Raw genomic sequence first — 25,358 nt, 5'->3', positions numbered from 1 at the left:
ACAGTTTTTTCACTTCCTCTGCCAAGCTAAAAAGGTTTCGGTAACAGGGTTGCGCGCATGTTGAGGGACACACCTTCTGTGCAAAATTACTGTTATTTAAAATGTGTTTATGATTTAACAAATTGATTTTACCATTACAAGACACATATATCAATAGAATAATACCAAAAAAGTAAATAAAAACCCTATTTTAAATGTTATAGTTGACATGCAAGTTGGTCACCAAGAAGCTGGGACAAGAGAAAAGGGCAATTGTAGGGGGTGTTCGAGAGCTATTTGATATTTTAAATAATATTTTGAAACCACTTTTTCTACAACTTTATATGCATCTTGTCTCAAGACAAGTATATTTAACACAACAAGTGCATGTCTTAGCTTTTTGGGCATGGATTATTAGATTTTTTATATGGGGGACATGAAATGTCCTCCAATTCTGGAATGACCCAAAAATAAAATGTTACCATTAGTTCTTAATGAAATTGATACGGTTTGACTTTGTATTAGTAAGCCTACTACTAACAATACATTGAAGTACTTTTACTGTGTATTTTTTTGAGAAATACTCTGTCAAAGTCCCCTCCTGAGAACAAAATCAAGCCACTTCTTCTAAGTTTGATGAGGGAAAAAAATATTTTTTGGGTGATTTAATGGGTGATGTAACATTAATGACAGACATAATATGAGGTCCTTGGCACTCTAGAGGGGTCATTTTGTGATCATGGGGCATCACCCTTACAGCATCAGGACAATATCATATGGAGTCAGATACTGGAAGTGGGCTGGAGGCGTTAACTGGGACTGATGGAAGGATGAGGCTGATGAGACTGAAGAATCTGCGAGGAATGAACTAGCGGCAGAGGAATAATTATATATTAAAAGACAGCAGCATCATAAGAGGGCAACCATGTGACAGAGTGTGTTACTTTGCTGAAGGATATTTGTGACCAGCTATCCATTCCAGGCCAGACTCTAAAGACTTTCCAAGGTGTGAAAATGCTGCTGCCGGAGTACTGACTGGAAGTATTGCTGATATCATGTCTACCATCCTCTTAAAATACTCTGTCCAACAATATCAGTCTCATGAAGAAATGTTTTTTAACGCTTATTAAAAGAAAAACATGCATTCTTGTACTCAGGAGGGGACATTGACAGAGGATTACTGGAAAAGTACACAATAAGTACTTCATAGTACTTGTGGGGGTAGTATCAGTAGTACTGAGTCCAACAGGATCAATCTCACGAAGAACTAATGGCAACAAAAAAGAATTCCCTCATCAAACTTAGCAGAAGTGGCTTGATTTTGTTCACAGGAGGGGACTTTGACAGAGTATTTCTCAAAAAATACACAGTAAAAGTACTTCAATGTATTGTTAGTAGTAGGCTTACTAATACAAAGTCAAACCGTATCAATTTCATTATGAACTAATGGTAACATTTTATTTTTATCATTCATCAAAGATAGCAAAAAACATGCATTATGTACTATGGAGGGGACTCTGACAGAGGATTACTCACAAAGTACACAGTAAAGTACTTCATTTTATTTCTGGTTGCAGTCAACTAGTACCAAGTCCAACAGTGTCAGTTTTATTAAGAACTTGTGGTAAAAAATATTTGTATCACTCATTGAATATAGCAGGAATAAAAATGAAAAGCAGCTGATTGACCGAGTGCAGAATCGCTGTATACAGGGGCGGACTGGGACAACAAATCAGCCCGGGACTCTCGACCGGCCCACTTCGGTACCGCCGGCCCACCTCGGTACCGCAAGTAAGCGGCCCACCTCGGTGGTGCCGCAAGTAAATACCGCGAGGAAATTGTCGACGGGGGGGAAGGGGGGGTGAGCAGTGACTTATCCGACCGGCCCACTTCAGTACCGGCCCATCGGGATTCGTCCCGAACGTCCCCTGGCTGTATATATAGTTTAAATCTCTTTAGTTACAATGTTGTCCATTTTAGACAAAGGCTTATTATATTTACAGCCCCTAATAACATTTATTTTCTGGGCTCAATATGTGTCTTGGCTGTTTTCGTTGTGATCGCTAAATTCACCTTGTTTATAATATTATCACTATAACACCTGTCATCAGACTGGCAAGAGCTGTTCCATGCTCTGCTCAACCTCCCGTCTTCCCAATGGACTCAGTAGCGCCCCCTGCTGCCGTGTAGCATGTGTGAGTGAGCATGTGTGACTGTGTATGAGCCAGCCACGGCGGAATATTACTGCCAAAAGTCTCAGTCACGTGACTTTTGGCAGTAATATTCCAGTCACGTGACTTTTGGCAGTAATATTCCGCCGTGAGAAGAAAAAGTTTTGTACTTGTAAAAAAAAGTTTTGTAGTTGTAAAACAAAGTGTTGTAGTTGTAAAACAAATTTGTGTACTTGTAAAAAAAAGTTGTGTACTTGTAAAACAAAGTGTTGTAGTTGTAAAACAAATTTGTGCACTTGTAAAAAAAAGTTGTGTACTTGTAAAACCTAAGCTGAATTTGTCTCTGAAACATGATTTATTAGAATAATGTTATGTGTTTGTTTGATAGATACGTTTTTTCTTTGCAAAACTAAATTCATTAGTTTGTAGATGGTGTTTTGTATTTGCAAACCACATTGTGTTTGTTAGTGAATCATAAGGCATTTGTAAAACCTGTTTAGTTTGTTTGTGGAGTTATGGCAGGAAATTAGCTCCATAGAAATTGCTCAGTTGGATATCAGGAATTTCCCCTTTCTGATTTTAAAACATTCAGTGAATAAAAAAAATTAAAGAACTTCAGCAGACATGCACAGAACATCAGCGCCTTTGTTTCAAATATAAGGTTTTGATTACAAGCGCTACCAATGATAAACAAAGGTAGCCTACACTTCCTGGCTTTTATTTGTCTAACATCAAATAATTACGGTGCTAAGAAACATATCTACTGTTACAAAAGTTAGTGAGCCAGGGAATTTGCGAACGTCAGTTAAAACATTTGAAATAACTTCTCTGTTATCAGATCTTGCGAGATTGTGTTGCTAACAAAATGCAACTGTATTGTCCGAATATAAGGAAGGTATGTCTTGGGAAAATGGGAGTAGTATTGTTTGTCCATACAAACACTGTAACGCTTTTCCACAGTTAGAAGACAACAATTAGCTAACACTAAACTAGCTAACACACGTTTGTTTGCTGTAATATCCCGTCTACCCGAAGGCTTTAACGAAAGATAACAAAGCTGGTGGCCTATAGATAGCCTACAGGACACAAACCACACAGAAGAAAGTCAAAAACAGTAATTAAATTTCATCCTAACCGCCACCTGTTTACTTAACTAACGTTGCGTCAAATTAGGCATTTACCTTATTTTTGCTTCAGTGAGATTCGGCATGATAACCGCTGCAGTAGCCTGAATAACAGCTGCAAAAGGATAGAGGAGAATAAAAACACGAGTGTAGGATACTTTTCTGAGGAAAGGAAAGTGAAACTTAAACTGTCAGAGAAGTGTGTGGCAAAAGCACACTTTTCTTTGCACAGTGCAAGCTTGTTGTCACCCAAAAAACAAACACGAAATATTTAAATGCTCTCTGATAGGTTTAAGTTTGCTTTTTTTTATAAAAAATCAACATACTTAAAGACTGTGTATTTTTAAGAACAATTATGTTAGAGGAGCTTTAGGTCAGAAAATGGTGTGCAGAAATAACTAGAAATGTTTTGGCAGACTAATGAAGCTAAATAAGAGGTGGTAAAGGTTGACTACTGAGTGGGGTATTGCATTCAGATCAATGTTCCTAATCAAGCCTGTGAAACCAGCAATGACATGTTTAGACTAAGCAGATGCAATGTAAATATTGATGCTCTGATCTGCTCTTTACCTTGGTGAGTGTAGAAAGGAATTGCATCTTCAGGGTACTAGATAGCCTGTCAGAAGGCCAATGCAGGGTCTAATCTAATGATCAGTCAAAACATCATTTAAAATTAATTCTAGGAATGCTCAACCAACTATTTTACTTGATAACTGTTACTGTTAATATGATCAACTTCCTCCACATGGAGACCCCATTGCCTGATAACGAAAACTTCTACAGTCTAGGAAAATCTACCTGAGGGTCATTGCCATCTTTCAGTAGCTCTTAATAACTGAATAACTAATCTGAAATGCATCAGTAATTGATGGTGGTGATTGCTATTCCTTGGATAAAAAAAATGTGTGTGTGTTTTCTCCACTTGTGCTTATTTCTCCTGTGGTCATCAAGGTCAGCAGACTTTGGATGTCACTGTAATTCAGTTAAACCTGTTGGATTTTTGAATGAGCTCTGTTAATTCATTATGTTGCTAGTTTCTGAAATTAAAATGTTTCTTTCTGGGCTCCTCTCTGCTGTCATTTCAGGGCTTTTTGACGTGGCGTTCGTCTCAGCAGCCTCAGATTGTGATTCAGCTCCAGTGAGCCCCTAAGAAAGGATTCAGATCACATCAATCATGTCTTCACTTGGTAAGACCCCCATCATCTCCATGTGTTTACCAACACCACTCGAATACTCCAAAACAAATGTATGCACGCTAAATGGGAGGATCTAAAGAACCTTTATTCTATTATCAAAACATTATTATATCATATCTAAATCATATTGTAGTAAATCTCCTCAGTTTTCTCTCAGTGATGGAGGTTATGATAGTGAATGGAGCTTGCCTACTCGATATAACCCCTCAAAGCATAATAAACATGAAATCAATGTTGCAGGTTATTACAGGTTGGTTATCTGTCACACATGACCTTGTGGCCGTGCCCAGCTTTTGTTGTTTCAGCAAACTAGTTTTTATATCTGAATCCCCTTGTAGTAAGACTGGGAGATATGGAGCCATTGTTTGTATGGAGACATAAAAGGAAGGAGATCCAAAACCAGTGGAAACACCTAATGTTCCCAAACAGAATCATGCAACAATTTGAGAAGTCTGACACTTCAGCTGATGTTATAGTATGAACTGGCTAGTTGTTTGAGGGCAACACCCAAATCACAAATACAACCTGCTGCGGCCTTGAGGTTATGAGTGGGTGTCATTAAAGGTTATTGTACTGTTGATGGCTCGACAGCAAACACTATCTATAGGTGGCTATTTGTGGAGACAAAAACCAAAACAGACCTCATAATTTATCTGTCCTTTAACCAGAAAACAGGTGGAATGTAGTCATAAATATGTGTAATGTATACCAAAATAACTTGAATACATATATCAGTGACATAATTATATGAGTCCTACAGGTCACTCCAGTCATGGATAAGAAATGTTGTTGTTTTTTGTTTTTTTTTTGGTTTGGTTAAAAAAAGACTCACCTGTAGTCTCTCGGGTATACAAAATACCTTTCAGGCTGGGCTTCTGGCAGTGCTAAGCGAGCTGATTAAATCCAACAGGCCTTCAATACAAAAATTATGTGGTGATTTCAGTCATGTCTAATAGAAAATGACAAATGTATTTTCAATGCTTAATGTAAGTGTGCATTGAATGCATGTTTTAAGCCTTGATGATCCAATCATCATTAAAGCTTATGTCATGCAAGAAATTAAGAAAACAAATATGGGGAGGTGAATAGCAGATGAGTACATTATGAGCCAATTAGAGTTAAATATTAAATCAACAGCACATTATCATTAGCAATTAAACTTGACTCGTGACGTGGAGGCTTGCGCACAGCCAGCGCATGATAAAGGCAGCTAAACAATTCACACCCCACCCTGCCTGCCACACCTCAGAGTCGGTTTACATTGTTACATACTGCAGCCATGAAAGTAATGGTTTTTTGCCAAATTATATTAAAATATGTTTTAACCGTATTTATACATACATGCAGAGGTGTAAAATATCTAAGTATATTTCCTCAAGTACTGTACTTACATAATAATATTGAGGTACTTGTATTTTACCTGAGTATTTCCATTTTATGCTACTTTGTATTTCTACTCCACTACAATCCAGAGGTAAATCCTGTACTTTTACTCCACTACATTTATTTAAAGGTCCCATGTCATGGCCATTGCTACTGATCATAATTCCATTGTTGAAGTATACTAAAATGGATTTATATTGTGCAATTTTCCAAAATCGCATTGGTTTCTCATACAGCATCTCTGTATAGTATGTGTATTCACTCTCTGTCCTAAACGGCTTGTTGGAGCTCCTGCCCCCCCCTCCCTATGAGCCCAGTGGCCGTCTGCGAGACAGTGAGACACAGCGAAACCCAGCTCGAACACACACACACACCTGCAGCCTGGCTGGGAGTTTGTGTGTGTGCTCACACACCGACTCACAGCCTTCGCCGCGTCCCGCCGTCTCAGGGAGGAGAAATCGGCGGAGCTGCAGCTGAGAAAAGATGGAGTGTGTGTGTGTGTGTGTGTGAGGAAGTCCGCGGATTGGTCAATTTGGACCAATCCACGGACTTAACGTAACGGCTCCGCGGACGTAACGTAACGGCTCCACGGCTCCAATGGGTCCATTTGGGTATGGGCACGTCACTGTACCCAGGAAGAAAACAATGGAAAAAGAAAAATCTCCAACGAGTCGTTTTGGGGCAGCATAGACAGGTATTTTCTGTGTTAGAGTTTTACTCACTACAGGGTGTACTTTGAGGGTTTGTGACTCTGCAGACCGTTTACATGCATAAAAACCTTCATAACACACAAGGGGACGGGTAATAACCGGAAAAGCATGACATGGGACCTTTAATACCTTTAGTTACTTTGCAGATTTTGATTAATAATGTGAAATATAATCAACTCTTAAATAAGACTTTAGTTACACCTGAAGTAAATTCACAAGCTACCCTGCAGTATACAAAGTAATTACAACTAGCTGCACATTTACCAGCTGTGATAAACACTTTAATGCATCAATAATTATAATTAATTATGTATATATAATTTTAAATAATCGTCACAATTTGGCAAAATATAACACTTTCATTTGTTTCACCTTACCTTCTTATGTTCTATCTAGGTAGTTGAGGATCTAAAAGTATAATGGAATATGGCCTACACCTGAAACTTGTGTTTTGCTTATATTGTAATTATTTAATATACAGTATATTTAACATTTAAACATGTATTCATGTGTTAATAAGATCACTTTTCAAATAAATTCAGTTAATTCAAGTTTAAAACATGTTCTAACTAATCTTAGAGATGGACATTCAAATATTGCACATTATATCATTTTATGTAGTAAGGGAGGATGGTCCCCTACCTGTAAGAAGACCCTTAGGCAGCTGTGAATGAAAAAATCATATAATCAAAATGATTGAACCTCACAGTTTGGTGCTCAGCCATGATAATGCCATTGTGAACAAGTTAAGGCAAGCACTTGTTAATGTCCTTTCTGTCAGGGAATAATTTCCATAGATGTTTACCTTTTGCCGCAGATGCCCAGCCTTGGGCAGCATGCTATCTCCCTTAAGGAGGGGCTGCCCTAGCATTTTGTTGTTGTTACCACAAATGTGATTCAGTGTCCTCAGCTGTTTAGTCTATCTATTGAAGAATGTTGATTATGACACTCTGAACTAGTTAAAACCTTGAGCTACAGGAGGGTTCTTCAGAATTGATTGTGGCATCTCAATAAATTATCATTACACCTGGGTAAAACAGAGTCCATTCTCTTCGGTTCGAAACATAATCTCAGCAAATCCGACGACTTCTCAGTTGCAGTGGGTGACATTATTGTCACAAGTAAGAAGGAAATTACATACCTAGGATCTATTCTTGAGGCAAACCTCTCCTGTGACAAAATGGCATCCAATGTAATAAAAAAAGTCAATCAAAGAACTAGATTCCTATACCGGATCTCCTCTCTGGTAAACAAAAACACCCTGAAAACTCTGGCAGGAGCACTCATTCAAGGGTACTATGACTATGCTTGCACGTCATGGTACCATAGCACCTCCAAGGCGCTAAAAATAAAACTTCAAACATCGCAAAATAAACTGGTCAGACTACTGCTTGACCTTTCATCTAGAACCCACCTCACCTCTGCCCACTTTGACAACCTAGGATGGCTTAGAGTAGACGACAGAGTACAGCTACTTGCAATGGGCCTGGTCTACAAGATCCACTACACCTCTATGGTACCCATGTACATGTCAAAATTCTTCCCAAAGGTCAAGGAATACCATGATCATAACACCAGAGGGAGCTCCACAAATCATGTAAAACCCAGATTTGGCACAAAAAAAGGGGAATACACGTTTCGCAATTATGCCACATCAAGGTGGAACGCTCTTCCCACAACTGTAAAGGAAAGTAAAACTATACTTACCTTCAAAACCTCTCTTAAAGAGCACCTTCGGGGGAAAGCATTGCAAAACTGGCCCCGGTAATGGTACAAATCTCAACCTGTCGTACAATGGACAGCTTCCCCCCCCCATCTATGTATATACTCGCATTTTAGACTCTGTTACTAACTGTATATCTGTAGACTTGGTATGTCTTAAATGTCCGGTTAGGATGTATTAGAACGAAATCTAAAATGAAAATTGTAAATAAGCCATCTGTATGTAAAAAACCACCTGTATGTAAATTGTAAATAAGCCATCTGTATGTCAAATATGTCTTATATGTCTTAAATGATATGATGAATTGGAAATGGGGGACCCTGATGTAAACAAGACGAAAGTCTTTCTCTGGTCTGCATCCCCTTAACAATTGTATGTTTTGAGCTGTACTGTACTGTACCCAATATACAAGCTGTTAATAAACTTTTCAATCAATCAATCAATCAAACCGTGTGGTCAAACCGTGGCCCGTGACATGTCTTGTGAATTCTCCGGCCGAAGCTCCAAATAAACCGTCAGTGTTTGCCATCAAAGCTCCAGCTCTCCTTGTGTCTCTGAGTCCTGACTCCAATTGCTTCAGAAGTTTCCCCCACACTTTCTACCTACAGAAAGACAGGAGGACTGTTGTCTGCTGCAAGCTTACTTACACCCACTCTGTGCCACTCAAAAACAATGCTGTTGTTGCATGAGGCCCAATTACCTTTTTATAAAGAACAGATCACACTAACAAATGAAAACATCACACATTTCTGATTATATTCAGAATTTTTGTCCATGATCATTTTATTTAAAGAAAAACATGATGAAATTGTTCTATTGTACATGATGGTTCAAATCCATTACATGTAGCATTAACATTCTGTAGCTAAACGCTAAATCCCCAAATCGATCTTTGGCCCTGTGTGTTGTGGTGCATTGTCCTGGAAATACAGGTCAGCATACTGCAGGATGTGGTCCACAGCTCTAAGCAGAAGCACATCGTTGTTCACGTTCAGCTCCAGCTCTGATGAGTAGTTCTTCACCGGGACAATGTAGGAGGTGGACATACCCAACAGATCCCCAGCTTTATTCATCTACAAACACACACACAAACACATGACTAAGATTTATACCACATAGGTATTTTTATTCCCTCAGCAGAGAAAAATGCCATGGCAAATTGAAATAGAGAAAAGTTATCATCTCAAGCCCTGTGGTGTGTAAGGAGTGAGTGTTACGTTGTTCTTAACTCTCACAAAAGTTATTTTTATATAATTATTATGAAGCCAGATAGACATAATCAAAACAGGGCAAGTAGTCCTCAATTTGACAGTTGAAAAATAGCAAAATTATAAAAAGGTCCAAACAAGAATGTTAAAATAGTTTCGGGCTTTAATTTGGCTTTTTTACGTGTCTTACCTCACCAAACTAAATGTTACATGTATATGTTTGAATGGCAGATCAATGATGATCTTTCCCTTTGTCCAAAAATCTAATGCGATTAATGAGTCATGTGACTTTGCTTTAGCTTGTAATTTAATGATGTGCACCTACAAAAAAGATATATATATTTATAAACAAGCACCACAAAGTCAAATGTTCCATTATGGTTCAGATCACAGGAAACTAAACTGGTCACACACTCATTTTGGTAAAACTTCCCCACCTGTAGTCTGCATGGTGATCACACCCTCCTCTATAATGGATATACTTTGTCTATTTCATATTTTTGAAACCTACCATGTCCTGAATGATGCGGCGCTTGTAAACCTGGGTGACATCTTTGGCCGTTTCTGGACAAATTTGGTCTATCTGGGTCAGCAGGGCCACCTGGTGAATGTCTAGCAGACACAATACAATGCTGTCAATAAGATGTCACTACAAAAAAGGCTTTCATTTGTTACATTGCAGAGAAAAAAATCACTGACAGTTGACATTTCAACAGTGCTTTTGTTTAGTGCATCCTGTAAAGAAGGTATTATGAACATCAGTGCCTCTGCAACAACAAAATCCCCAAAAAGATATACATAAAGGTCAGTGAAACTTCAAAGCAGTGCGTTAAAACAACATCCAGATTCGGCAGGAACTGACAGAGGGACAGAAGAACAGCTCTACAACATTCATCTTAAAAGTCAAAGTTCATCTGTGTTTGAAAATGTCTTTGTATTGGACTGATAATGTGTCCCTGACTTACCCAGGTCACTGATGTGCTTTCGGAGCAGCCTGAAGGTGGTGCCGAGGCCTTTGGGGTAGGTCAGGATTTTAGAGGCATCTACCACAAAGGCAACACAATGGATCTTGTCTTTCAGACCTGGCTTCTTTACATAGCCCACAGTCTCAGACCGCACTGGTTGATCTGAGCTAAACTAGGAGAGAGAAAAGAGGAGGTAACATTTTCACAAGACAAAAAACTCATGTTGAGGTCGTTTTTGCAAAGACAAAAGCAAATACAGATTGAACCATGGTCTGTGTTGGGCTACTTCATGTTCAGTGCCAGGATTTGTTATTTACGTGGCTGTTAATAATTACGGTAACCATGGGTTTTAGGTTAGAGTCGGTTACTTCTCTATGAACCCAACTGTTAACCTCATGGTGGCGCAGGTCGGATGATCAACAAAGTGAGTAAGGATGTATCCTCTGGGAAATTATGAATGTCTGTACAAATAGTGAAATATTTTCATCTTTACCAAACAACAGTCATTGGGTAAAGCTGCAAGCTACGAACTAGAACATGTCATATTTATCCTGCTTACTTTGTGCCCCTCTGGTGCATGACCTTTAATGACAGACAGGATGTCATGGAGGGTTAGTCCAGTCATCTCTCCACCCCCCAAGCCCACGATATCACACAGCACCAGTCCAGTAGGATCCTCTCCTTTCTGACCATGGATGTTGAAGGACTGCAGCTGAGACAGAGAGAAACAAAAGTTAATTGGATGGTTATAAAAGATGGGAACATCCAAGCTGTGAACGGAGGTTTGCATGAACAGTGTCTTCTGATGAACACATTTGAGACATTTTTGTTCACCGTTGATAAATGTATTTGTGTGAGTGTGTGCGCATATTGTCTGTCCTAATCTATATTCAAATCTAATATGTAATAATTGGACTTGTCATGGCCAACTTTATGACATCCAGGCAAACTCTTACACAGACAAAATCCATGAAATTGAAAGCTTCAGGAAAGCTAGTAATTGGACTTTGAGTAAAGATGACTCTGTCTAACTTTGAATTCCTTTTGCTAATTCATGATGTTTTACAAACAACCTTGAAACTGGTATTGAATATAAGTGTTGATGAATTGGAGATAACATTAGTCTTTTATTTAACATGGGAAATGACTGACAATACTTTGACTACAGATGGTCTCTTTGAACGGTGTTCGGCTGTTTTTCATTTTTTGTGGATAGTGTATAGATACCGCTTGAATTTGCTAGCTATTCAGTGCCTTTCCAAAAGGCCAGACGAGGCTCTCTTTTCAATACTTCCTTAATTTTAGAAACGCAACAATGAATTTCAGCTCTTTTGTTCCCACTCAGTTATTGCTCCACTTGTACCTTCTTGGTGAAGCTGGTGGAAGAGGTGCCCACCATGGCCCGGTTGGTGACTCTTCCATTAAACACAGACTGGACTGAACTGATGAAGCTGGACTTTCCAGAACCGACCGGACCCAGGAGGAGAACTCGAGCCTGAGTCCCCTCGTGACAGCTCGGCCTGTAGGAGCTGACGGTCTTCATCAGACTCGCCTTTTGCCTAGATTAGAAAATATTGAAGAGATACTTGCTGTTCAGAATAATTTGAAAAGATAAGTGTCTGTGAACATGAGTTAAAGGAATAAAGGTAATATATGTATAGGGTTTAAATGATGTTCTATCTTCTTGCTCTAAATGAACAGTTAATTACTGACGTAATTAAAAGAGTTGCAAACATGACTTGATTTTGAATGTTTTACTCACTCTTCTGTCCACTCCATTTCTCTCCATTGAGATTCCAACTTAAGTGCTGAGGAGAGTTTAAAAGTTGATAAGCCTCCATCCGGTTCAAGTTAGGGTTACAGAATACTGACACTTATGACACTTCTGCTCACAATATGTAAGGTGCTTGCATGGAGCGTCTTGAAGAATGCATTAAACTGTTGGGAAATCTGGAACACAGTTGTGTATCATTCTTTCTTCGTGTGAAACTGTTTAGTAGCTTACCAGGAAACGTATATGAAGGTGTGTTCTTTTCTTTCTCCGTTGAACTGACGTTTGAACAAAGGGTTAAACAACTTAGGACGTCCTCTACAATTGCAAAAGCCGGTTTAGCTGCAGGAGTTGTACATTCAGGTGTGGCAAATGAAAAGCCGGGTGGTCTGGTGAGGAAAAAATCACATGCATCAGTCTAAAAGAAAAGATGAAACAAAGAAGCACTGGAAAACATATGTGACCTCAAATGTGATCTAAAAAAAGCAGCATTGTTTGAATGGACAAAGCATTGAAGTGAGTTTACTAAAACATTTTGAGCCACGGTGAGTTTTGGGATGAAATTTGAGCACTACTGAAAGAAAGTGTTTTTAATAGAATTCAATAAAAGTAAAACATTGAAAAAGGGAAAATGCGTCGGAAACATTAATCCTTAAACAAGACAGGACGCTGACTTTTACATAGAATCCGACTTTCTTTCTCAAAGTGCAGGCCAAAATATGTGCCTTATAACATGTGGTGTTGCAAGTTCCTGTATGATCATTTCTTTTTCTACGGGTAACTTGTAGGCCTATGCACGTTATTTGAAAACCAATGCTTTGCCATCACATATTCACTATTTTGAAATAAATCTGGCAGGTCATCAACATCAACTTTGTAAACACTATGCCCCTCCATGTGAGGTCGGCCCAGACCCTAGGGGTTTTTAAATCTAAACTAAAAACACACTTCTTCTCTCTGGCTTTCTAGTTATGGCGCGTTTCCACTACAGCGCGGAGCACGGTTTAAGAGGGCTGTGACGTCAGCGGCCCGTCTTTGGTTGCGTTTCCACTTGGCCTAGTACCGGCCGGCGGGTCCTAATTCACAGTTTTTCTGGCCTCATAAAATCGTGGGTCTAGGGCCAGAGACAACGAGGCTGAGTCGGGCTGAGTATGCTAAACTAGAGAGAGCATCGCTGGCAAGGGGGCTACAACTACAACAAGATGGACATATTTGACCGTGATTTAATTGTAATACACGTTTCAAAATGATGCCGAAGTAACAACATACTGATACCGGTTAGTAAAAACCATGAATTAATGCTTTGACAAGTCTGCAGACAGACGGCAGGCGAAAAACCTTTTAAAATGCTTGTTTTCTAAATGGAGATTGGCTAAGCTAACGCAGTATATGCTCCGACCGTCCACACTCACAACAACGGCCTATACAGACATAAATAAAGCAGCGACTGTATTCGCCATGACACAGGCAGTCTGTGGTTTGTACTTGTTTAACTTTTGTCTAGTTTCTGAACATATATGAGGAGCTGTGAGCTCTGAGTGCTAACAGCTAACGGCTGTGTTGTTTTTCTGGGGTTCTCATTGAAGATGACGTCACGGCTCCGCCTACACTGAGATACTATAGATACTACCCCAGTTCCTAAACTGTAATGGAAATGCGCCATAAAGTGAGCCAGTCCTAACGAGGCCTAGCCATACCGAGCGGGGCCGAGCGAGGCCGTGTAGTGGAAACGCGCCATTAGAGCGGAGCACGACTCCTGACTTTTCCGTGTGTTTTATTTTTATTTTGTTTTTAAGATATATCTGTTGTAATTTATTGTCGTTTACTGTGATTGTAGTAATGTGTTTTTATTAGGGCTGTCAGTCGATTAAAATATTTAATCGCGATTAATCGCATGATTGTCCATAGTTAATCGCGATTAATCGCAAATTAATCGCACATTTTTTATCTGTTCTAAATGTACCTTAGAGGGATATTTTTCAAGTTTTTAATACTCATATCAACATATGAGTGGACAAATATGCTTTATATGTTTGTTTATTATCATTTGAAGAATGACAAATATTCTCATGAATATTAAACACAACAACCACTGAACATTACAAATATTCGCCTCAATTCAACCTGGAACCTCTCATACAATAATACAATACAAAGTGTGTGTGTGTGTGTGTGTGTGTGTGTGTGTGTGTGTGTGTGTGTGTGTGTGTGTGTGTGTGTGTGTGTGTGTGTGTGTGTGTGTGTGTGTGTGTAGACACTGTGATGGATCGTTGGAGCTATGTGCAGCTCAAGGCATATATGCTCGAACGGGAGCTGCAATCATGTTGCGCGTACTATCCGTGCTGAGTGTGCTGACTTTTCGTACAATGTCCCACTGTCTGGCTACCTGCATAAAGTCAAGTGCTCGGCGCAGTTGTCGGCGAAATGTCATTGAAACAGCTCCTTATATCCGTTAGCGCAGCTAGCTAGCACCGGATGCTAACAACAACACGTAAGGTGTGCCTCGCTCGCGCGAGTCGCGCCACACATACACACACACCCTCCCGGTCCTCCCGATGGCCAGTCCGGGCCTGCCGGTGAGCATGGAAGTGTGGTCTGCCACAAGCGGGCGGCAGGAACGGGGCTGTCAGCATCAGCTTGTACAGTAGATGGTATTTTAAACTCGATGCGCTCTGAAACTACGGGGCGGGGCGGCCGAGGACAAAAAATACACATGCGTTAATCGCGTTAAAATAATTAGTGGCGTTAATTTTTTTTTGCGTTAACGCGTTATTAACGCGTTAACTTGACAGCCCTAGTTTTTATTACATGTACAGCACTTTGGCTCGACCAAAAATCGCTTTTAAATGTGCTATATAAATAAAACCTGATTTGATTTGATTTGATTTGATTTGAAACAGTCCTGTTAGCTCAATTATTAATATACTTCAAACTATTTAGTTAATTTAATGTGGGGAAAAATCTGTTTAGCCAAATGGATGAGTGAAAGAAAGAATGAGAGAAGGCTAATGGCCCCCTAGCAAAGAATTATTTAAAAAAAAAAAAAAAAAAAAAAAAAATGTAAAACATTTTTTTATCTCAGTACACCGTCACCGTGATAAGTATGTTTAATTAATTTTGTTAATATGCCTAGATTGCCTACTCTCAAAGTCATGTATTATATGATTGAGTCAATCATATAATACATTAACCGTGCTTTACCTGAACCTCATCATGACACTAGAGAGGACGGCAGGATTGTAATTTCCCATGTTCAGTGAATGCAACAGAGGCAAGGCACCAGACCAACCAGAGAGTTGAATGGAAATAAACATCTGTCTTATTGGCTGACAGGTACCTATCCTGTGAGCTGTGACAATGTTTAAAATAAACTGTCAGTCGGACTCAGAGTTTTTGAAGATGGACATAAGAACATTTGTTCTTAAAAAAGACGACAATTCTCAAGTGGTGGCTCACACAACAACCCCAGAGCCACCACTTGAGCCAGGAGAACAAGGTATGTAAATGTCAGTAAACTTCCAAGTTATGCGAACATGTAAGCAAAGCATAAATTACAGCTACGTTGACGTTACTTTGAATCGCGGGGGTAAGCTAAACCGTTAGCAAGTAGCTATAGCTAGCCAGATATATTAAATAAACACTTTGTCATACAATCTAAATGTTATGTTTATTAGCGTTACCTGGTGATTTCAAAGAAAGCTCTCTGAAAAATGTTGACTTACTGTTCGACATGAAGCTAGAAGCTACCTTACAGTACACAGTTGATCCTGAGTCCTGTCAGTTAAAGTGTGTCATAGTTAGCTTAGCTAAGCATCAACCTAGCACTGAAATATATGGATGTTATGAAAGTATTTCTGAGAAAAAGTCAGCTGAAATGGTGGCATGCCACTGCTTTACGTGTCGACAGCATGTTTGAACGTATTTTACGCGTCGACAGCATGTTTGAACGTATTTGCAGCAGTAAATGTGGCTGACGTTGCCATAACAACACCTGAATTTAAATGTGCAACCTCTTTTTGTGACAGATTTTTGCATGAAATTATAATTCTTCTGAATGATATTCCTATTGACAGCTAGTTTCTATGTGAACATTATGAGATGGACAGCCAGAGAGAATAAATGAAAAACAGTTATGAAATACTATATGACAAAACAAGAATACAGTTTAAAAGGGGAGTGATTTGTAAAATATCCATAAAGAAAAATCTGTTTACAGTTCTGTTTCATATGGGTGTTGAGAGATGTACCCATAGATCTCTTAATTTTGCTCTCAAAGTGCACCAGATTGATGCTTTTAACTTCAATATTTTAAAAAAAAAATCTTCTAGGACGTGAGGACCCCCCTAGAGGATGTTAGGTCCACGGTGTTTACATACTTATTTATACAATATGTGTGTTTATGCTAACATCATAAGACAAAAGTTGGTTCCGTGTTGTGTGTAGTGAGAACCTACTAGAGTGAGGGGGGCCCCCAAGCCAAAGCTCGCTTAGGGCCCCTTAAAGTCTAGGGTCGGCCCTGCCTACCTCCTTTCCTCTCTGATTTTCCGCATCTTCTCTCTCCTCTCTCATTAAAGCACTCTGTTAAACTGTTCAGATGATTGTGGATACACAAACACATTCTATCAGATTAGTTATTCCAATCTGTTTTCATCCAGTGTGAAATTGCTCAGTTGGATATCAGGAATTTCCCCGTTCTGATTTTAAAACATTCAGTGAATAAAAAAAATTAAAGAACATCAGCAGACATGCACAGAACATCAGCGCCTTTGTTTCAAATATAAGGTTTTGATTACAAGCGCTACCAATGATAAACAAAGGTAGCCTACACTTCCTGTCTTTTATTTGTCGAACATCAAATATTTACGGTGCTAAGAAACATATCTACTGTTACAAAAGTTAGTGAGCCAGGGAATTTGCGAACGTCAGTTAAAACATTTGAAATAACTTCTCTGTTATCAGATCTTGCGAGATTGTGTTGCTAACAAAATGCAACTGTATTGTCCGAATGTAAGGAAGGTATGTCTTGTGAAAAGTAGTATTGTTTGTCCATACAAACACTGTAACGCTTTTCCACAGTTAGAAGACAACAATTAGCTAACACTAAACTAGCTAACACACGTTTGTTTGCTGTAATATCCCGTCTACCCGAAGGCTTTAACGAAAGATAACAAAGCTGGTGGCCTATAGATAGCCTACAGGACACAAACCACACAGAAGAAAGTCAAAAACAGTAATTAAATTTCATCCTAACCGCCACCTGTTTACTTAACTAACGTTGCGTCAAATTAGGCATTTACCTTATTTTTGCTTCAGTGAGATTCGGCATGATAACCGCTGTAGCCTGAATAACAGCTGCAAAAGGATAGAGGAGAATAAAAACACGAGTGTAGGATACTTTTCTGAGGAAAGGAAAGTGAAACTTAAACTGTCAGAGAAGTGTGTGGCAAAAGCACACTTTTCTTTGCACAGTGCAAGCTTGTTGTCACCCAAAAAACAAACACGAAATATTTAAATGCTCTCTGATAGGTTTAAGTTTGCTTTTTTTTTATAAACCCTCCTTTTTAGACCTTTGGATGATCGCATGAGGTCAAATGTAGTTTACAGGTCCAACACATGCAAGGCCCTCTACAGATTTACACAGACTGCAAATAAAGAGGGAAAATATGGAGGTACGGTGTGTTTGTTCAGATGAGGACATCACATCAGAGACATGCAGGGGGGGGGGGGGGGGGGGGGGGAATCAACATACTTAAAGACTGTGTATTTTTAAGAACAATTATGTTAGAGGAGCTTTTGGTCAGAAAATGGTGTGCAGAAATAACTAGAAATGTTTTGGCAGACTAATGAAGCTAAATAAGAGGTGGTAAAGGTTGACTACTGAGTGGGGTATTGCATTCAGATCAATGTTCCTAATCAAGCCTGTGAAACCAGCAATGACATGTTTAGACTAAGCAGATGCAATGTAAATATTGATGCTCTGATCTGCTCTTTACCTTGGTGAGTGTAGAAAGGAATTGCATCTTCAGGGTACTAGATAGCCTGTCAGAAGGCCAATGCAGGGTCTAATCTAATGATCAGTCAAAACATCATTTAAAATTAATTCTAGGAATGCTCAACCAACTATTTTACTTGATAACTGTTACTGTTAATATGATCAACTTCCTCCACATGGAGACCCCATTGCCTGATAACGAAAACTTCTACAGTCTAGGAAAATCTACCTGAGGGTCATTGCCATCTTTCAGTAGCTCTTAATAACTGAATAACTAATCTGAAATGCATCAGTAATTGATGGTGGTGATTGCTATTCCTTGGATAAAAAAAATGTGTGTGTGTTTTCTCCACTTGTGCTTATTTCTCCTGTGGTCATCAAGGTCAGCAGACTTTGGATGTCACTGTAATTCAGTTAAACCTGTTGGATTTTTGAATGAGCTCTGTTAATTCATTATGTTGCTAGTTTCTGAAATTAAAATGTTTCTTTCTGGGCTCCTCTCTGCTGTCATTTCAGGGCTTTTTGACGTGGCGTTCGTCTCAGCAGCCTCAGATTGTGATTCAGCTCCAGTGAGCCCCTAAGAAAGGATTCAGATCACATCAATCATGTCTTCACTTGGTAAGACCCCCATCATCTCCATGTGTTTACCAACACCACTCGAATACTCCAAAACAAATGTATGCACGCTAAATGGGAGGATCTAAAGAACCTTTATTCTATTATCAAAACATTATTATATCATATCTAAATCATATTGTAGTAAATCTCCTCAGTTTTCTCTCAGTGATGGAGGTTATGATAGTGAATGGAGCTTGCCTACTCGATATAACCCCTCAAAGCATAATAAACATGAAATCAATGTTGCAGGTTATTACAGGTTGGTTATCTGTCACACATGACCTTGTGGCCGTGCCCAGCTTTTGTTGTTTCAGCAAACTAGTTTTTATATCTGAATCCCCTTGTAGTAAGACTGGGAGATATGGAGCCATTGTTTGTATGGAGACATAAAAGGAAGGAGATCCAAAACCAGTGGAAACACCTAATGTTCCCAAACAGAATCATGCAACAATTTGAGAAGTCTGACACTTCAGCTGATGTTATAGTATGAACTGGCTAGTTGTTTGAGGGCAACACCCAAATCACAAATACAACCTGCTGCGGCCTTGAGGTTATGAGTGGGTGTCATTAAAGGTTATTGTACTGTTGATGGCTCGACAGCAAACACTATCTATAGGTGGCTATTTGTGGAGACAAAAACCAAAACAGACCTCATAATTTACCTGTCCTTTAACCAGAAAACAGGTGGAATGTAGTCATAAATATGTGTAATGTATACCAAAATAACTTGAATACATATATCAGTGACATAATTATATGAGTCCTACAGGTCACTCCAGTCATGGATAAGAAATGTTGTTGTTTTTTGTTTTTTTTTGGTTTGGTTAAAAAAAGACTCACCTGTAGTCTCTCGGGTATACAAAATACCTTTCAGGCTGGGCTTCTGGCAGTGCTAAGCGAGCTGATTAAATCCAACAGGCCTTCAATACAAAAATTATGTGGTGATTTCAGTCATGTCTAATAGAAAATGACAAATGTATTTTCAATGCTTAATGTAAGTGTGCATTGAATGCATGTTTTAAGCCTTGATGATCCAATCATCATTAAAGCTTATGTCATGCAAGAAATTAAGAAAACAAATATGGGGAGGTGAATAGCAGATGAGTACATTATGAGCCAATTAGAGTTAAATATTAAATCAACAGCACATTATCATTAGCAATTAAACTTGACTCGTGACGTGGAGGCTTGCGCACAGCCAGCGCATGATAAAGGCAGCTAAACAATTCACACCCCACCCTGCCTGCCACACCTCAGAGTCGGTTTACATTGTTACATACTGCAGCCATGAAAGTAATGGTTTTTTGCCAAATTATATTAAAATATGTTTTAACAGTATTTATACATACATGCAGAGGTGTAAAGTAACTAAGTATATTTCCTCAAGTACTGTACTTACATAATAATATTGAGGTACTTGTATTTTACCTGAGTATTTTCATTTTATGCTACTTTGTATTTCTACTCCTGTTACGATATCCGATAGGACCCAAACGCAGGACACGGCAGAGTGTTGGAAAAAGGTTTATTGTGAGGTGGAGGAGCGTGGAGAGTAATCCGGTTGGAATGATGACTGGTGGCTGCAGGTGATGGTAACTAGGCGGCTGGAGAGTGATCCTGGAGCATAAGAGAAACAGGTGAGAAACGTATTCCATGTACAGAGAAATAGCTTAAATCGGCTAAGAAGGCTGAGAGTTACCACTGGGGTTTAAACAACGATCTGGCGCTGACATGTTGTGGAGCCTCCGCTGATATACCATTAGTAAATGGCTGAATGGGAATCAGGTGTGTAAAGCTGATTGCAGCAGGTGGAGATTTGCAGCAGGTGGAGATTTGCAGCAGGTGGAGATTGAGCCGGGAGCCAGGAGTGACAGCCACCACGCCCACACAGACAGGGAAAGGGAACACACACTCACAAGGGAGGTGGCTGAAGAGTAGAGCCACCACAGTACCCCCCCCTTAAGGGACGCCTCCAGGCGGTCTACCAGGTCTACCAGGGTTATCACGGTGGAAGTCCCGAACCAGGGACGCGCCCACGATGTTTCGCCGGGGAACCCAAGACCTCTCCTCTGGACCATAGCCCTCCCAATCCACAAAATATTGGAATCCCCTTCCACGGCGACGAACGTCCAACAATCGCCTGACGGTGTAGGTTGGGTGATCATTGATGATGCGGGGGGGTGGGGGAACACTCACTGGAGGAGACAAGGGGCTGCTGGCAACAGGTTTCAACAGAGAAACATGAAATGTCGGATGAACCTTCATGTGTGGGGGAAGCTTGAGTTTTACTGCAGATGGGTTGATAACTGAGTCGATGATGAAGGGGCCGACATAACGTGGCGTGAGTTTCTTCGACTCTGTCTTGAGTGGAAGATCTTTGGAGGAAAGCCAAACACTCTGACCTGGTAAGTAGTTGGGAGCCGGGGTCCTGTGGCGGTCTGCGATGAGGCAGTTGCGGGCAGCGGAGCGGAGCAGGGCGGCTCGGGTGTCCCTCCACACCTTATGACAGCGACGAAGGTGGGTCTGAACGGAAGGAACAGCAACCTCCTCTTCCTGGGATGGAAACAGGGGTGGTTGGAAACCCATGGCACAATGAAAGGGTGAAATACCTGTGGCTGCATTTGACAGGGAGTTGTGGGCATATTCGATCCATGGCAGATGTGGGCACCATGACGAAGGGTTCCTGAAAGCCACACAGCGAAGAGCCGCCCCCAGATCCTGGTTGGCCCGTTCCGTTTGCCCATTCGTCTGAGGATGATATCCAGATGACAGGCTCACTGATGCTCCCAGAGCCTGACAGAAGGCTTTCCAAACGTGGGAAATGAACTGGGGACCCCGGTCAGAGACGATGTCGGTGGGAATCCCATGGAGTCGAACAACATGATTGACCAGAAGATCTGCAGTCTCTCGGGCTGTGGGAAGCTTGGGAAGAGCAACAAAGTGTACCATCTTGGAAAATCTGTCCACAATAGTTAGGATGATGGTATTTCCTTGTGACAGTGGAAGTCCAGTGACAAAATCCAAGGCCACATGCGACCAAGGACGCCTAGGTACCGGCAGCGGGCGAAGCAGGCCAGAGGGAGATTGGTGGGAGGACTTGGCGCGGGCACATACTGTACAGGCAGCAACAAAGGCCCTGGTGTCTTGAGCCATGGAAGGCCACCAGAACCGTTGTTTTAGAATAAACAGTGTGCGATGGACACCAGGATGACAGGAGAGACGGGAGGTGTGTGCCCACTGCAGGACCTTGGAGCGAACAGGGGTAGGCACAAAAAGACTATTAGCTGGGCAGTTACCTGGGTTAGGTTGCGCCCGCTGAGCCTCCTTAACCAATGACTCAATCTCCCAGGTAACAGCCGCCACCACGCAGGAGGCAGGCAGGATAGTGTCTGGATTGGCAGCTGGTCCTTCGGAAGCGAACTGGCGAGAGAGAGCGTCCGGCTTGAGGTTCCGTGACCCTGGACGGTAGGTAAGGGTGAATGAGAAGCGGCCGAAATACAGGGCCCATCGAGCCTGACGAGAGTTAAGGCGCTTGGCAGATTGGATGTACGCCAAGTTTTTGTGGTCTGTCCATACAATAAAAGGGAGCTCGGCTCCCTCCAGCCAGTGCCTCCACTCCTCTAGGGCAAGTTTGACAGCCAGCAGCTCTCTGTTACCCACGTCATAGTTCTTCTCAGCTGGAGTGAGGCGGCGAGAGAAAAATGCACAAGGATGTAATTTTTGGTCTCGTTCCGAGCGCTGGGAAAGAACTGCCCCTACCCCGGTGTTGGAGGCATCGACCTCCACCACAAACTGGCGAGAGGAATCAGGGTGGATGAGCACAGGGGCAGTGGTGAAAAGTCTCTTTAGCTCCGAGAAGGCTGCATCGCACTCTGGGGTCCAGAAAAAACCAGTTGTAGGGGAAGTGAGTCTGGTTAAAGGGCCCGCCACTCTGCTGTAGTCTCTGATGAAGCGCCGATAAAAATTGGCGAAACCAAGAAACTGTTGAAGCAGTTTAACTGAGGTTGGTTTGGGCCACCCCGCCACCGCTTGGATCTTCTCAGGGTCGGTCCTAATCTTTCCTTCCTCAACGATGTAGCCCAGGAATGAGACTGTGTTGACATGGAATTCACATTTCTCCGCCTTCACAAAGAGTCTGTTTTCAAGGAGTCTCTGCAGCACCTGCCTGACATGGATAATGTGCTCCTCCTTGTTACGGGAGAAAATGAGAATGTCATCCAAGTAGACAAAGACTGACCGGTTGAGGAGGTCACGGAGCACATCGTTCACCATTGACTGAAAAACTGCTGGGGCATTCGTCAGTCCAAAAGGCATCACCAGATACTCAAAGTGACCGAGTGGTGTATTAAAGGCAGTCTTCCACTCGTCCCCTTCACGGATTCTGACGAGGTGGTAGGCATTGCGGAGGTCCAGTTTGGAAAAGATGGTGGCTTCCTGGAGGGGTTCAAAGGCGGAGTTAATGAGGGGTAATGGATATTTGTTTTTTATAGTGATGGCATTGAGACCCCTGTAATCAATGCAGGGCCGCAGTGAGCGGTCCTTCTTGGACACGAAGAAGAACCCAGCACCGACCGGGGAGGAGGATGGGCGGATGACGCCAGCAGCCAGGGAGTCATGGATGTAACTCTCCATGGATTTTCTCTCAGGGCGAGACAGGTTGAACAGACGTGAGGAAGGCAGAGGGGCCCCGGGAAGGAGGTCAATGGGACAGTCGTAGGGTCGATGAGGAGGAAGAGAAAGAGCTCGCTGTTTACTGAACACCTCTCCTAGGCTATGATATTCCATGGGGACAGATAACAGGTCAGGCGGCTCGATCTTGGGTGGTGGAGCGGCGGCCTCTGCTGGCGGCAGGGCAGACTGCAGGCATGAGGATAAACAAAAACAACTCTAACTAATGATTTTGCCAGTTATCCAATCAATCTGGGGGTTGTGTGTTTATTGTGAGGTGGAGGAGCGTGGAGAGTAATCCGGTTGGAATGATGACTGGTGGCTGCAGGTGATGGTAACTAGGCGGCTGGAGAGTGATCCTGGAGCATAAGAGAAACAGGTGAGAAACGTATTCCATGTACAGAGAAATAGCTTAAATCGGCTAAGAAGGCTGAGAGTTACCACTGGGGTTTAAACAACGATCTGGCGCTGACATGTTGTGGAGCCTCCGCTGATATACCATTAGTAAATGGCTGAATGGGAATCAGGTGTGTAAAGCTGATTGCAGCAGGTGGAGATTTGCAGCAGGTGGAGATTTGCAGCAGGTGGAGATTGAGCCGGGAGCCAGGAGTGACAGCCACCACGCCCACACAGACAGGGAAAGGGAACACACACTCACAAGGGAGGTGGCTGAAGAGTAGAGCCACCACAACTCCACTACAATTCAGAGGTAAATCCTGTACTTTTACTCCACTACATTTATTTAAAGGTCCCATGTCATGGCCATTTCTACTGATCATAATTCCATTGTTGAAGTATACTAAAATAGATTTATATTGTGCAATTTTCCAAAATCGCTTTGATTTCTCATACAGCATCTCTGTATAGTATGTGTATTCACTCTCTGTCCTAAACGGCTTGTTGGAGCTCCTGCCCCCCCCTCCCTATGAGCCCAGTGGCCGTCTGCGAGACAGTGAGACACAGCGAAACCCAGCTCGAACACACACACACACACCTGCAGCCTGGCTGGGAGTTTGTGTGTGTGCTCACACACCGACTCACAGGGTCCTTCTCAGGTCGACTATTTTCATTTCCTCGGTCCTCGGTCCTCGGTATCACCGGAAGTTGATTTGTCTGCGCCATCTTGAGTAGCGTCCCATGGCTCTTATTTCTGCCGGAGGACCGAGGATCGAGGATCGAGGAGCGATAACCGAGGAACCACCAGACCATCCTTTGATGAAATCCTCAGATACTCTCCCCGCCCCCTTACTGTGTATCGCTCACTGATTGGACGATGCAGCGCATGCACTGATCTGATGCTTCTTGACATGAGAGCAGAGTTTCCCAGCGGAGTGAAGAAAACACATGAAACTCACGGGACTCACTCCTCAGTTTATACTGTGTTTTGTTTCAATGAATGCATCATTCAGTTACAAATATGTGATATATCTGAACAACAAAGTGGTCAAAAATTATTTTATTCATTTATTGGAAACATTTTCATGATCGCTTTTTCGTTTTACATTTTCATTTATTGTCATTTCCATTCAGTCAGTCATTAAGTGCTATTTAACATGTTAATTTGCTACATATCCACATAACTAAGTGTGCAATCCAATTAATGTTAATCTAACTGGGTTTTGATAGTTAACACATATCTCTTTTTCTTCTCTGAATTATTTTATTTCTATTGTGCACTCTAATCAATATTAATCCAACTATTGTTCGTTTATACATTTTAAGAATGGCGTTTATCTTTTTTGAGAATGAGTTCTTATTTTATTTAATGTATTTAGGTCTACAACAGATGATACAAATGTTTGTGTCAGTAAATGTGTACTAACAGAGGCGGGGGTGTTTGTGAAAATAAC

At 41.3% G+C, this 25,358-nt stretch overlaps 1 protein-coding gene across 8 annotated transcripts in view; it reads right to left on the bottom strand.

Moving 5' to 3' along the window:
- LOC117495121 (interferon-induced protein 44-like) overlaps window positions 1–25,358 on the bottom strand; it is a 47,877-nt gene that overhangs the window by 14,907 nt on the left and 7,612 nt on the right. The window contains exons 1-8 of one of the 8 annotated variants that reach the window (XM_034146224.1): window positions 17,528–17,657; window positions 12,465–12,619; window positions 12,222–12,267; window positions 11,823–12,018; window positions 11,019–11,171; window positions 10,460–10,631; window positions 10,006–10,106; window positions 9,034–9,359 (exon numbers count right to left, since the gene is read on the bottom strand). The exons of 5 other annotated variants lie outside the window; for them this stretch is intronic. In XM_034146224.1, coding sequence (XP_034002115.1) covers window positions 9,159–9,359; window positions 10,006–10,106; window positions 10,460–10,631; window positions 11,019–11,171; window positions 11,823–12,018; window positions 12,222–12,267; window positions 12,465–12,619; window positions 17,528–17,556 — 1,053 coding nt within the window. In that variant the 5' untranslated portion in view covers window positions 17,557–17,657 and the 3' untranslated portion in view covers window positions 9,034–9,158. Of the gene's footprint in view, window positions 1–3,331; window positions 3,448–9,033; window positions 9,360–10,005; window positions 10,107–10,459; window positions 10,632–11,018; window positions 11,172–11,822; window positions 12,019–12,221; window positions 12,268–12,464; window positions 12,620–17,527; window positions 17,661–25,358 lie in introns of those variants that run through there. 2 more of the 8 variants (XM_034146216.1, XM_034146218.1) reach the window with 2 other exon arrangements.

Source organism: Trematomus bernacchii, unplaced genomic scaffold (assembly GCF_902827165.1).
Source record: "Trematomus bernacchii unplaced genomic scaffold, fTreBer1.1, whole genome shotgun sequence".
NCBI classification, from domain to species: domain Eukaryota; kingdom Metazoa; phylum Chordata; class Actinopteri; order Perciformes; family Nototheniidae; genus Trematomus; species Trematomus bernacchii.
This window is presented reverse-complemented; position numbering and strand designations above follow the sequence as displayed.